General features: G+C 34.0%; 1 protein-coding gene across 4 annotated transcripts in view; it reads left to right on the top strand.

The window, feature by feature from the left end:
* SEPTIN7 (septin 7) overlaps positions 1-14317 on the top strand; it is a 97926-nt gene that overhangs the window by 59468 nt on the left and 24141 nt on the right. For all 4 annotated transcript variants that reach the window (XM_032483720.1, XM_032483722.1, XM_032483723.1 and 1 more), the window contains exons 5-7: positions 7092-7192; positions 8099-8233; positions 13364-13481. In XM_032483720.1, the coding sequence (XP_032339611.1) occupies positions 7092-7192; positions 8099-8233; positions 13364-13481 (354 nt within the window). The remainder of the gene's footprint in view (positions 1-7091; positions 7193-8098; positions 8234-13363; positions 13482-14317) is intronic.

The following is a 14317-nucleotide window of genomic DNA, read 5'->3' as shown; positions in this document are numbered from 1 at the left end:
ATTTCTCCTTTTTAAAGTTTTTCTGTTTTAGGAATTTTTAAAATATCCTTCATGGAGCTTGAGATTTCAAATTGCCTGCAAAAATGTGTTCTGAAAACTTGATACTATATTACTTATTTATTTTATGATATATTTTAACCCTAAGCAAGAAGATAAGCTTTTAACTTTCTTAATTTACGTATTTTAAATCTGAGATTAGTAAACTAGGTATATAGAAATGTTTAAGGAACCCCACAGTGTAGATGCCTAAGTTCAGAAATATTTAGTATAAAATATCTGTTAAATATTAATGGTCACGTACCATTAAGTTCATGAGACCTTCCCAGACCTCCCTGTAAACTCCTTCTAATTCCTATCCCAGGCCCCAAATGTGTAAGCTCTACAATGGTAGGGACTTCATTTTATTCACTGCTGCAAGCTAAGTTTCTAGAACTGCATTTGTTGTACATTAGCATCCAGTATTTGTTGAATGAAAAAACAATTTTTAAAAATTTATGAAAGTGTTTAGTTGGAATATTTCACACTTTGAGGATCTTTGAAAACTTCAAACGTTTTATTTATCTTTTTTAATTGGTCTGTGAAGTTTTATAAATCACTAAAATAGATTAAGTAGAATAATTTTAAATTTGACACTCTGAAATTTTAAATTTGATGATGATCTCTTTTGAAGTTTTGTTGACTATCTTTATTTTGTCTTGAGCAGAAGTTTTTAAATTTATTTTAAATTGCTGTGTAGATGGGGCACAAGTTTAAGCATAAACTGTGATGAGTTTTTCTGTATGTATTCATATATCCAGGTAACCACCACCCAGATTAAGATACAGTATGTTTCTAGGCCTCTGGAAAGCTTGCTGGTGCCTTCTCTCACTCAGTATTACACCTACCCCCAAATATAAATGCCTTTCTGACTTATATCTCCATAGATTAATTTTGTCTGTTCTTGAACTTTATAAAGATACATTCTTGTGTCTGATTTCTTTCACTGAAGATTGATTAAATGTGTCTTTTATATTCATTAATTGTTCAGATTTCATTGAACTGCTTTGACTATCTTAATATTTCCTGTTTTCCTTCTTGATTTGGAGGAGTTTCTTATCTATATAATAGTCCCTCACATTTCAGTCTTTGCAGGTAATTTCTTCCAGACTAGCGTCTGTTAAAGGTGATGGGAGAGGTTCTCAGTTTGTCGGAATCCTATTCACATGGGTCTGTCTCCAAAATAATCCTTTCCAAACTCACTTTATCTTCCTTTAAGATTACACTTTAAAAGTGTCCTCTTCTACTTTGAATATCTTCCCAGCTCTCCTTTTTTTGAAAACAAAGGAGTAATTAGGATTAAGGGTATCTCTAGTAAGATTTTTAAGAGAAAAGCCTGTATACCACTGTTAAACTCCCCCTTTTACCAAAAGTGAGACCTTTAACATCTGAGAACTGGATTGATCCTGATTAGCATCCCAGAGAAGTCCCCTTTCCTGACTGTACAATGGAGGTATTCCTGGATACACTGTCAAAAAGATGAAGAGCATCTGAACTCTTTTCTCCACCCACCCAGGAGAGAACATGACATGTTCCTCATCATTCAATGTAATTAGAGAATAAAATGTAATTTTCTTTTACAGTTGACTGGCTCTTCACCAAGCTTAGTAATCTAGTAGATGATCTGCTCTTGGAAGTTCTTAAATTCTTTCAGTGGAGAGTGATCAGAAGTATTACATCTCAGTCCAGACATGTTAGACCAGGAAAAACATGGAGTCCTGAGTTTCAAAAGGCAAATGTCTGCAGTTTCCCTGACCCGAAGGCTTTCTGGAACACTTCCAACTATTAAAAAAAAAAAAAAGAGAAGAAAAATCCTGTCATGTGGCCAAATAGGGAGTAAACTTTTAATAAAGACCACAGTCTCATAATCTCTCTCCTGAGCATTATTTATTTGAAAGAGACTTGTATCTAAAGAAGAAATTCTTTTACATTCACGGTCTTGGAAGGATGGAGAAGCTGTCTACCCTGAACAGAGAAATGATTCTCAGTTTCCAGTGTATCAGAGGTTCTGATTTGAGTGAACTTTTCAGTAATAGGTAGAAGTCTTCTGAGATTAATTCCCAATCTCCTGTCTTGGGCCTCAGGACCCTGAGCTGCGTAGCTCCAAATGTGACCTGACATTCTAGTCCTGTAGTTCTTCATACCAGTGCAGTGGTTCTCGAAGTTCAGCATGCATCACAATCACTTAGAAGCCTTATTCAAACGGATTGTTGAGTCCCCCTCCCCAGAGTTTACTGTTTAGTAGGTTTGAGGCAAGGCCCAAAGAATTTGCATTTCTAATAAGTTCCCAAACTATGCAGCTGCCAGTCTGGGTATTACACTTTGAGGACCACTTCTCTGGTACTTCTGGCCTGCTGCAAATTGGTTTCATCCTATCTTTGTGGGAAGAAAGTAAGAGAGGGAAAGGGAACTGTTTTTCTTTAGTTCTTTCAGAATATTTCATATTGAATGAAATAACACCATGTTACTTTCGTTTTCATTCATACGTATGTTTTCCCAGTTTCTTTTGTGAAATGGCAATGCTAGATTTTTTTTTCCAAGGTCTTAGTTGGCAGCCTTATGTTGGTCCCCTTTAAAACTTTTCCTTGGCCTGTGAAGTCCTATAAATCACTATTTTAGATTAAATGGACACAAAAATTTTGGAGGTGAAAGCAGTGAATTCTTTTCCTAGGATAACATGTTATGACTTCTTGAAACATTTTTAGAGTCCAGTTAGGAAACTCTCCTATTGATGTTGGGCCAGTGTTGATAGTTTTTTGAATCAGTCATACACAGAACAGATATTTGAGTGCTTGTCTTCTACCAGGTTTGGGGGCTACAGTGAAGATGGACACAAAGTTCTCAAGGATGTCACAATCAAGTGAAGGATAAAGCAAACAATTATGATTTAGTGAGAAAGATGCTCCTATAGGGTGCTATAGAGGTGACCTTGGCAAGGTATATTTTAGTGAAGCAATAAGAATAGAGGGCAAGATGGCAGTGGATTGAGAAGTGACTTGTGAGGCAGAGAAGATGGGGATAGCTAATAAGGAAAGGATGGGAGTGAATACCTAGAGGTTGAGTATAGGGGACAGAGAGTGGTTTGGTTTTTGTTTCCAAAAAAGACTTGAGAATGTTTATGTCCTAAGGGGAATCAGTCCCTAAGAGATGAGAGATTGAAGATAAAGGGGAAATAGTCAAAATACTTGTCACGATGACTCTAAAATGGAAAGTGGTCAGATCCCCAGCATAGATTGAGAAAATTAGCCTTAGGCAGAAAAGGGATCTATTCCACTGAACAGGAGTGAAGACTCAGTGTTGCTTCAGACAAATTGGGGATGCTCTCGTCTTCAAGTAGAGATCAAGTACTTTGCTGAGCATGGTGGCAGAGATGGTAGGACAGAGCCTGAAAAGAGCCATACCAAGAAATGGGAGAGGCATGAGACGAAGGAGCAAATAAGAGGATTATCAAATAGCAGGGAAATTCCTGTCAAGATTGAAGTTCATGAATCTTATGGAATGGTATCTGAGCTGGAAAGGAAAATAAAGGATTTTAAAGGAAAATGAAAGGAACAAGGGACTTAAGAGCTCAGTGTAAGAAGATAGGGGAATGAATGAGGTACAGTGGTTCAGAGAGTAGAAGGGAGAATTAGAATCTTTGAATCAACTTTCTTCTCAATAAACTAGTTTAGGGTCTTGATGAGAAGGAAGTAGTCCATAAGCATAAGTATCCTGTTGACCATTGCCTCTTTTAGTTTCTTGTTGAACATAATGAAGTATTTAAGATGATGTTTGTCCTTTGAGCCATTAAATGATCAAAATAGATATAGTTTGTGTTTGAGCTAAAGTGGAATACCTCAGGCTGTTCAAGTCTGTGCAGAGCTTTGTCTGTAATGCCACCTCCTAAGCAAGTATAGGTAGAGGTAAGCTCTTGGCAGAAAATTTTAACTCTCCTTTCAATTTTAATATAGTTAATTAACATGTTTTATTTACCTTAAGAAATGACTCAAACATTATGTTAGAAATGTTTAATGTATTTAATAGTCTTTCAAAAATGGAAGAAATAAAGCTGTGTAAACATTGAAGGTTTTACTTTTTTTTTCCTTCGGATTGATAAACTGAACAATATTAGAAAAAAAGCATGCCTTGAGTTTCTAGAATCTAGGAATCCAAAAGAAGATTTAATGAATTAATTATACATAGATAATCCAATAGGCTTCATTTAGTTTAATTTTTCGGAGAGAAACAAGGTTGAAATTACCCTTGATTCATTCCTTCAGTATAATGTGTTTAATCTTGGAGAACTCTAAGCGATGCCATAAAATATGCTGATGTGACCTGCTTAAATAAAGTGCATGGGAAAGTAGCCATTTGGAATAGATTTCTTAAGAAACATTTGAAATTCTTGGACTTGAGCTAATTTGTTTTCCATGGATCCCATGAGGATACTTGCAAAACCAGATGATAGGATACAGTTGGATCCTGTGAATGGCACTAGTTTACAGTTGTGTTTTCTGGATCTCTTCCATATGTTGCTGTCTTCTTTGTATTTGACCATGTATGGATACATAGAATTTCATAGGCCAGAGCAGAAAAGAAGCTTTGTAAACAGGCTCATTAAAGTATGTAAAAATACAGATCTTCATTTTTCTTGTCACTTCAGTAAACAAGTTGTTGAACTAATTTTTTTAAAACAAGGAAGCAAAGATCTTAAAATTTAAACTGTTATATTGTGTGATTAGTATACAGCCTATTACTGAAGGTAGAAATAGGCTTTGGTAATAAGGGAACCAGAAATGGTTTGGAGTAAAATCAGGAGATGAATCATATAGAACAATTGTATTTTTACATCAGTTCTAATATACAATACTGTGTCATTTAAAAGAATTACTAGGTGAAGCAGTGGTGTGATTACTTTGGGTATTTCTGTTTCAATAATAGTTACTATGAATGAGTGACCTATTTTCATGAAGGAGGTGGGGTGGATTAAAGATATTTTGAGATGTTAGATTTGAACAGATTATCCTCCTCTTTTCTTTTTTTTAATTGAGATATAATTGACATATAACCTGATTGTCCTTTTTGACTATAGAGGACTACCAGATATATAAAATGTAAACTTCCTGAGCCACATGAAGTAATATCACTTGTTTTCTTTTTAGTTTTGATAACCTACACTGATGAGTCTGATTACTTCTACAGTTATTTTGCCCCTTTCATATTTATTAGAGTAACCTGATATCAGACAAACTATATTATCTTAGCTATGTGTGAGAAACAGTGTTCTCCCATTGTGTGTCCTTCATTAATATTGAAGGTGACCAGAATATTTTAGAACCCTTATTTATTGATGTTTACTTTTTTAATCTACAGAGAAATTAATACTAATATTTAATGTTCAGATTGCCAAGTGTATATGTTTGGTAGATAAATAAATATACTTATATTTGGGATGTTTAAAATTTTCACTGTTAGCTTACACTAGGATCAAAGCAGTCTGAAGACCATTGGTCTGAAAGATGAGAGCTTTACCTCTTATTTGTCTAGAGGACTGGAAGCCTCTTCATGGACATGCATGTCCAAATCTCAGTATTTTCAGTTTCAGCAAGTTTCTTTTTTGATAATATTCTTTTAACAAAACAATTTCTGATTACTCTCAACTTGTACTGTCACTAAGTCACATGCAGCTATTTAAATTTGAGTTAATTTAATTGAAATAAAATGAAACATTTAGTTCCTCACTTGCTCTAGTCACATTTCAAGGGCTAAGTAGGCACATGGGCAGGCAGCTACCATATTAGATAGTGGCGATATAGAACATTTCCATCATCTCAGAAAATTCTGTTGGACAGTGCTGCTACACACCTACTTGCTCAGCAATCTTAGTGTCAACTCCTCAGTCTCTTCATCCATCAGCTAGGTCTGTAAGAAAATGCCAAAGGGAAATGGAAAGACATAATCGTTTCTATAATCTGTAAAGGTGTACCAGATGTTTTCTACCTAGATATTAGTCACTTTTCCTTTCCAAACTCTGTTAATCAGCGTAAAGAATTGAAGTTGCTTTTCATGTGGTTACATTTCTCCCTTAAGTCTAGTTTATACCATCTTATGGCACATAACACTCAAAGTTTGAGTAATTCTTGCCTCTTAAGTTAGCCTATCAGCATGACTGGAACCTCTTAGTCTTAATAAACACTTGCTGTAAATTGAATGAAAGCCTATCTTTTTCTGGGAGAATGATTCCCCTTTTCTGTTTGAATCAGTGTTTGCTTTACCTAGCAGCAGCATATGCCCATGAATGATTTTTTACATTCTGGAACAAGAGATTGGGGTTCGATTGTTGGAGGAACTGTTGTTATCGTTTACATCCAATGCCTTTTCCCAAAGAAAAAACACTTTTACAAATTCTAAACAGAACTGAAGATTTTAATCTGAGTTAGTAGGATTTTACCCTACCAGAATACATGTTTTTTCAATGCCTGGACCTTTGCTGATTGCTTTGGCCTGAATATACAATAACACATTTGAAAAGAGAATTGGATCTTAGCCATAACATAAACACAAGTGTAAATAATTATAGCCATGCTGAGAAAGATTTGGGAATGATAATAAGTTCACTTGAGTAATTGGTTTGGACCAAACTAGATGGAGACAGTCCAGGAAAACATTTACTGTAAATGGTAGATTAGATGTACTTGTCTGATTAATTATATACTATGAATTACTTAATCATTCAAGCACATTGTTTAAGCACATTTGTATTACTAGATGTGCATTTAGGTTATATAAGTATTATATGGCTTTAGTGATTATTTCTATTTTATCATTCCTGTTTTCCTTCTTTATATCAACTGTGAGCCATAAACTCACTATTTACATATGTGCTTTTCTTTCAAGTAACCAAGACTTCTAAAGTCCACAGTAATTGATTCTAAAGAAAGAGTGGGGGTGGGTAGGTTTAGTTTGCAAAAAGCTTCCCAGTGGTTTTGATTAACACTTGTCTCCCTACCTCTTACCTTATAGGAAAATACAGGTATAATGTATGGTATTAATATCTGCACCAATGACTCTTACAGGTGGAACAATCCAAAGTTTTAATCAAGGAAGGTGGTGTTCAGTTGCTGCTCACAATAGTTGATACTCCAGGATTTGGAGATGCAGTGGATAATAGTAATTGGTAAGAAGGATTTTTCATTACTGTTTTCCATTGCATTTGGGAATAGTGGTGGTTGGACTTTTAAACATTTTAAATCCTTAACATTTTAAAACTTCTCATCTTGGCAAAGATCGCTCACTTTAAGTAATATGTCTTGGGTTCATATATCATCTTTGCCACTTACTTGTCAATGCTGCTTAACTTTGCCCTGAGTTCCTTTTCTGTAAAATGGAGATAATGCCTACCTTTGAATTATTTTGAAGACAAATTCTAGAAAAACATAGATAGAAGAATTCTCATTATTATGAGAAATTTAAAACTTTTCATTCTCTACTATAATTTTATCAATTTGTAGACTTTATTTTCTGTCACATCGTAATTTAAACCTGATTTTAGACCTTGTTTTCCAACAAGTCATAAGTGAAGAAAACATCCATGCATGACTTTCTATTTGGAAATAATACCTTAGTAGGTTATAAACAATATTTTAGTTTTTCTTTGAGTTCCGTATTGGTTTTGAAATAAATTTCTGTCAACTTTTAAAACACCTAAATAAGTTCATCATGAGGTTTCTGTATTGTTTAATCTTTTCGTTTGAAATGTAACACTCTTTGGATATAATTTTTCGTATTTTCAAGTGTCTCAGCATCATATACTTATCAATGCAAATAATATGATAACTTAGTTTTGTTTTGACTTTAAGCAGTTTCCTTTCATTTGGAAAGTTTAGAAATAATGAATCAAGATTTTATTCAACATTATGTATTTTTTTGAATCAGTATATGTGGAATAATTTAAGATGTCTTCCATTAGTTACATTGGTTTTGCTTATTTAAAATTTTTAATTATTCCTCTTTAACAGAGTCATCAGTGGTATATTTATATGCAGAATCACAACTTAATTATTTATCTATCTGCATCCTATAGCTGGCAGCCTGTTATCGACTACATTGATAGTAAGTTTGAGGACTACCTAAATGCAGAATCTCGAGTGAACAGACGCCAGATGCCTGATAACAGAGTGCAGTGTTGTTTATACTTCATTGCTCCTTCAGGACATGGGTCAGTACCTTGTTGCTTCTGATAACCATTTTTTTGTTGTTGTTTTATTATTACTCAACTTTGGGTGCTTATTTTAGTAATCCCTATCTGTTTGGAGTACATTTAACTATACCAGTTGTAAAGTTCCAAATTCCATTTAAAAATGGCTGATTCAAAAATCTTTTAAAGTCCTAGGTTAAGTTAACAATGATTTTACTTCTTAGTTTCTCATACGTAAGACTTTACCTGCTTCATGGAAAAGAATTTTTTTTTTCCATTGTGGTTTGATGTCTCAGTGTGGCTAATTTAGCTTTCATTTTAAATACCAGTCTGCCACTAATTGAACAAATAAGGAGAAACAGCCATAGCAATTAGCGTAGGCATATTCTATGAAACTCCAAAGATTTTTTTTTTTTTTTAATTTAATGGAAGTTGAGTTGATTTACAGTGTTGTGTTGGTTTCTGTTATACTGGACAAAACTCTAATTCAAAAAGATATATGCACCTCAGTGTCCAGATATGTTATTTACTATAGATCTGGTAGAGAATGTTACAACAAAGCTTAAATACCAAGGTTCTCATGTGCCATGTCTTTCTTCAGTAATCTACTTGTCTTCTGTTTCATCTTAGCTATCACAGTCACAGTGTTTATCCTGGGTGTCATATCCTGAGCACTAATCTTAATAGGAGTTAAAATTAAGATCTAGGTATCTAGACGTTGATCTGATCTGATTGTTCTGTTTGTTATTACAACCAGCCTGTACTCCTTTTTTTGTTGTTTGTACTTCTTTGTCATTTAAGTAGATATATGTGTCATTGGCAGCTGCAGATGTTTGTAATTACTCTTCTTAAATCTTTGGGTAAATGACTCAGCATAACTGAGGCACCTTATGGTTGTAACTCTAACCATCTCTCCACCGAAGACTGTTTTATACATCAGACTAAATAGTATTAAGTCATCTAACACCCAAATTACAGTAGTTTCTTCAAAAGAGTACCTTTCTCTTCTGTTTTATGCTTTTTTCATCACTTTTTTCTTAAATAGACTAGTGCCCATTTTCAGTATCTCACCTTAATTTATGTAGTTTTACCATTTTTGCACTGTTGGATTGTAGTGGTGCAAATGTTTTTTCTTTTATTTCTAATATTCCTCTATAATATTCTCAGAAGTTTATATATGTAAAGCACAAAATTGACTAATCTACTTAAAAAGTCAAAAAAAAAATCTCAAAAATACCACACTGTATAGCCTTTTGTGAGTACTTGTTAGCTTCTTCCTGAATTTTATACATTTTTTAGCATTCTAGTTTAATTTGTTAGGGCTTTTTCTGGAAGCCAACAGAGTAAAATCTTAACCTGCAGTTAAGTCAATAAAAATTTGTCAGTTTAGATCCAGTTTTATTATTTTAGATCATTTGGGCTCTCTCCAAGTTTTAGTAATTCTCATAAGATCACATTTCTCTTATCCCCTGAGGGAAGATATATTTCTTAAAATTGCATGGGAAATACAATTTTTTTTAAGAAAAAATTTTGATAGTATATGTACTTGCTTTGGGCCATTTATAATTTGTCACAAGGGATGAGAATTCAAAATTTTAATTTCTTACATATAAAAGTGTGCTTTTGAGTAGTTTCTCAGCTTAACTTATTTTTAGAAATGGAACAAAATTTTTGCCTATTGTTATGTGCTACTATGGATTAAGTAAAAGAATATGACACTGAATATTCTATAGAGAGTTCCAGATTCCCTGCTCACTATAGACTGAAATTCCAGGCAGCATAATAGATGGATTAGGACCTTTCTATCTTATCTGGGTACTCCTTTGGATTCCCCTTTTAGAGCCCCTTTTTGGAGTAATTGTAAATTGGTACAACAGTATATTTTCAGTGCCCACCACCCCACCCCACTAAGTATTAAACCTATTAAACATAGGGTTAGTTTATGATTTCAGCTGTTAGTGCTTTGTTTTCCTTGTTCAGGGTAACAAACTTGGACCATGAATTTTAAAATGATGCTTTTACAAACCTTTTAAATACTGATTGCCACATTGAAAAAACAATGTCATTCTGAGAAGAAGGTTTTTTCCCTTAGGAAAAAAAAATACATATATGTATGATATTATTATAAATATTTGTTATTTGCCCTGTAGTCATTATATTTATTTTGCTGTAGGCTTTGAGGTTGAATAGTCTTTTCCCTCTGATGTGGGTTTATCTTCTAGAAATTCTATAAAGGACTTTCCATTGTTTAAAAGCAACATTTAAAAACTGAATTTGTTGGAAAAGATGACCTGAAATAAAACTAAATGGACTGAGGAAAAATTTCAACCAGAATGTAATCTACATGTAAACTAAATATTTTCTACTGTTGATATTTTGTAAGCTTCTGAAATTTGTATTCTAATTTAAAAAGGCAAAAGGTTTTTTATCAGGGCTTTTATAAAGCTATATCTAAAGTTTAATTTTTTTTAACTGATTTACATCTTCTTCATGCAAGTATTTGGTTTTATATTTGAGAAGTTTGCTTTTCCAATTTCCTTGTCATTGTTATTTTCAAGTGTCTTTCTCCTTAAAAGTTGAAATAATATAATAAATATTCTTCAAATTTTTTATTTTTAAGTTTGATTTTAATATTTTATGTTAAATGCTCTTAAGATTAAACTCTTAGATTAACTAAATTCTTTTCTGTCACCAATTTAATGAGGTGGTAGTGATAGTAATTTAAATTTGTCATGAGTATAATCTGGAAAGTGAACCCTAAAAATTTACAAATCTGAGATTGATTGACAGGGTCGTAGCTTTTATATTTAGTGTTATATGTAATGATTGATGAAAACCAGCAAAACTTTAATTTTTTTCAAAAATGAATAGGTTTTTTTCAGTTAGCACTAATGAGGTAAGGGTGCTATTTACAGATAAGTATAGTGTTATTCCAGCCACACTCTCTTTTCTATAGTGTTTCCTGTTGTCTGAATGCCAGTATCAAAATCTGAAGGATTTAAGATGATGAGAATTAGAATAGGAGGTAGCTATCTTATTTCTCCATACCTGCCTCCCCCACTCCTTAGCCTTTCTTTCTGCCAGTCAGCATCACTACCATAAAGAGGTATGGTGTTATTTGTTACTAGAAAGGAATACCTCATTAGTCTCTGCGCCCCCAGTACCCTCAATACTGTATGTATTAAACTGTAGTACTCTAAGAGAACCCTAACAAGGGCTTTCTCTTTATTTTAAAGTGTTAGTCTGTAAAATTTATAATGAAATTAGAATGAAATTATTCCGATTTTCATCGTGTTTTATAAAAGTTAAGGAATACCACATTTCTATGCAAAATATTCTGTTATCTTCACTAATTTTTGTAGAATATTAATTTTTAGTCTACATTGTACTATAGATGTGACGAATATCTTTGGTTTTTATTTAAAGTTATTCAGAGATGGAAGGAAAATCACAGCAGCTTACTTTTTTAGTCAACAGATACTTGGGCATCTTCTCAAGTGTTGACATTGTACTCGGTATTGGAGATACAGATGAATGAATGAGACAAAGCCCTTGCTCTTAAATATCTTCTAGTGAGAAGATGGGAAAAACAAATACACAAGTAGGCAGTTACTATATGGCAAACTAAGTATTATGATCTCTTAGAAAGACACCTAGTCTTAGGGTAGAGAAGGATTCAGAGGAAATGAAAATTGTAAGCTGGGTTCTAAAGGACGAATAGGAATTAGGCAAGCCAAGTAGAAAGGGGATGGGAATGGTGCGTGTTCCTGGGAGAGGCAGCAGGCTATGACCAGAGGTCAAAGTACAGTGCTTTCAAGGAACTGTGAGTTCAAAAAGGCTGGCAAGTTAGATGTAGGATGTGGCAAAAGTGCTAAAGGATGCTAAGAGATGAGGACAGATGGAGAGGCTATGTCTTCACAGGACTTGTGGGCCACATTAGGTAAGGAATCTGGCCTTTAGTAAGATTTTCAATAAGAGAATGACTTGATCATATTTGGATTTTAGAAAGACCATTCTGACTGCAGTGTGCGTGGTTTGGAGGGAAACCAGATACATTCTTGTAATTATCTGTACCAAAAGTCTTGGGGCCCTGGACCAAAGTCATGGAAATGAAGATAAATGTATAAATATATTTATTTTCAGCAGGTCTTGGTTAATCTTTGGAATTGAAAATTAGAGGCAGGAGGAATCCTGGGTTTCAGCCTTGAGCAAGTAGGTGGATTGTAGTACCTTTCACTGAGATAGAAAATGCAGAAAGGGATGGGAAATTTGGGGGTTCATATGAGCATTCGGTTTTGAAGTTCCAAAATGGAATGTCCAAGTAGTATTTGCACTGGATGAATACAAGCCTGGAACGAAAGAGGGAGACCTGGCCTGGGTATAAAGACTTGGGAGTCATTGATCCATAGAGGATAATAGAAGTCACTGTAGTTAATGATAAGCATACAGAGTGCAGTGAGAAGAGAAGAGGACCTCCTAGAGAATTCTGAGGAACATACCTCTTAAGAGACTAGCTTACAAAAAGGATCCTGAAATATACCTGAAGTGAACAGCTCGTGTGAGAGAATAATGTCAAATGCTACATGATGGGCAAATTAAAAAATAATAGTTAACTCCTCAGTATTTATGAATTAGCTGCTACCAATTATATTAGCAGCATGCAAGTATTTGGTGACCTTCTTGAAAGTATAGTGACAAAGTGGAGGCAGCAGCCAGAGTGTAACAGGTAAAAAGGATAATGAAGAAGATTCTCTTATGAGCCCCTTCTCTGAGAAATATAGTTGGTAGCAAGAAGTTGAAAAGAACTACCATTTTTCATTTAAAAACAAAGATTTTCCAAATTTTGAGTAAGAAGAATAGAGACTATTGTAGGAAAGTCTATTAGGAGCCTTTCTGGTTTTTCTAATTCTTCTTTAGGGCCAAAACCCTATGACCAGGGTGTTCAAGGGCAGGAGTCAAAGCCTTCTTAGCCACTCCAATGCTTCTTGAAGTCCTGTTCTTCCTAACTGTTGCTGGCCCAATACATCTTCAGAGAGTGTTTCTGATGAGTAAGTAAAGTAGTTCCCATGTATTTAATTTAGCATTGGGAATGTGAAGAATCTATTCTCCCAAATTGATCAATCCAGTCATATTAAGTGTTGTGTATTTCAGACTTAAACCATTGGATATTGAGTTTATGAAGCGTTTGCATGAAAAAGTGAATATCATTCCACTTATTGCCAAAGCAGACACACTCACACCGGAGGAGTGCCAACAGTTTAAAAAACAGGTAAGCAGAATGAGCTTGAACTGTTGAGTTTCTAATATCATTCATGTAATTTGTAGATTTTTGTATTTTCAGTATAATGCGTTACAGTGTATTTCTCTTGCTACTTTACAATATGGTTGTTTATACTATGTTAAAAATAACTCTTGAAAATAATCTTCTGCTTTAGGTTTCTCCTCAGAGTCATAGTGCCCTTATCCTTTGTAAAGCACATCATTTTTACTGTATTTGTTATTTCTATCAGGAGTACATATTTCTCTTTTTATTTTACACTTACTCCCTTTTTTATTTTGTAATGTGCTGTTTCTAAGTTCAAATACTAATCGTATAATACATTTCTCCTCTTGTATCTTGATTTGTATGTATCTTTTTTTCTTTTAATTGAGGTACTGGGGATAGAACCCAGGACCTCGTACATGCTAAGCATGTGCTCTACCACTTAGCTATTACCTGCCCCACCCCTGCCCCCATTTGTATGTCTCTTGATTTGGAATTGTACTGAGAATATGAACTAAGAGATAAAAAAGATGAATAAGCAATGATCTCTACTTCCAGATCAGTCACATTGTAGTGGTTGTACAAGTTTTTTTTTTTTATGCTTAAAAAAAAGATTTTTAACCAGGGGTGTTTATCCCCCAGGAGTCATCTAGAGAACTTTCTCACAATAAGTTATTGGAGCATTTCTCTATCAATTGGTTCTGTAGATTAAGATGGGGCTTTAGTTTTTGTTATTTTGAAGATGCTTACTCAAGCCAATTTAATATACAGCCTCTGACTAAGAACCTCTGCTCTTGAGCTAGCTAGCTATTGTTCTTTTTTAATTCTAGTCATATATTTGA

The sequence above is a fragment of the Camelus ferus genome, chromosome 7 (genome assembly GCF_009834535.1).
Source record: "Camelus ferus isolate YT-003-E chromosome 7, BCGSAC_Cfer_1.0, whole genome shotgun sequence".
Taxonomy (NCBI): domain Eukaryota; kingdom Metazoa; phylum Chordata; class Mammalia; order Artiodactyla; family Camelidae; genus Camelus; species Camelus ferus.
The sequence above is the reverse complement of the archived record's forward strand: the minus strand, read 5'-3'. Positions and strand labels throughout refer to the sequence as shown.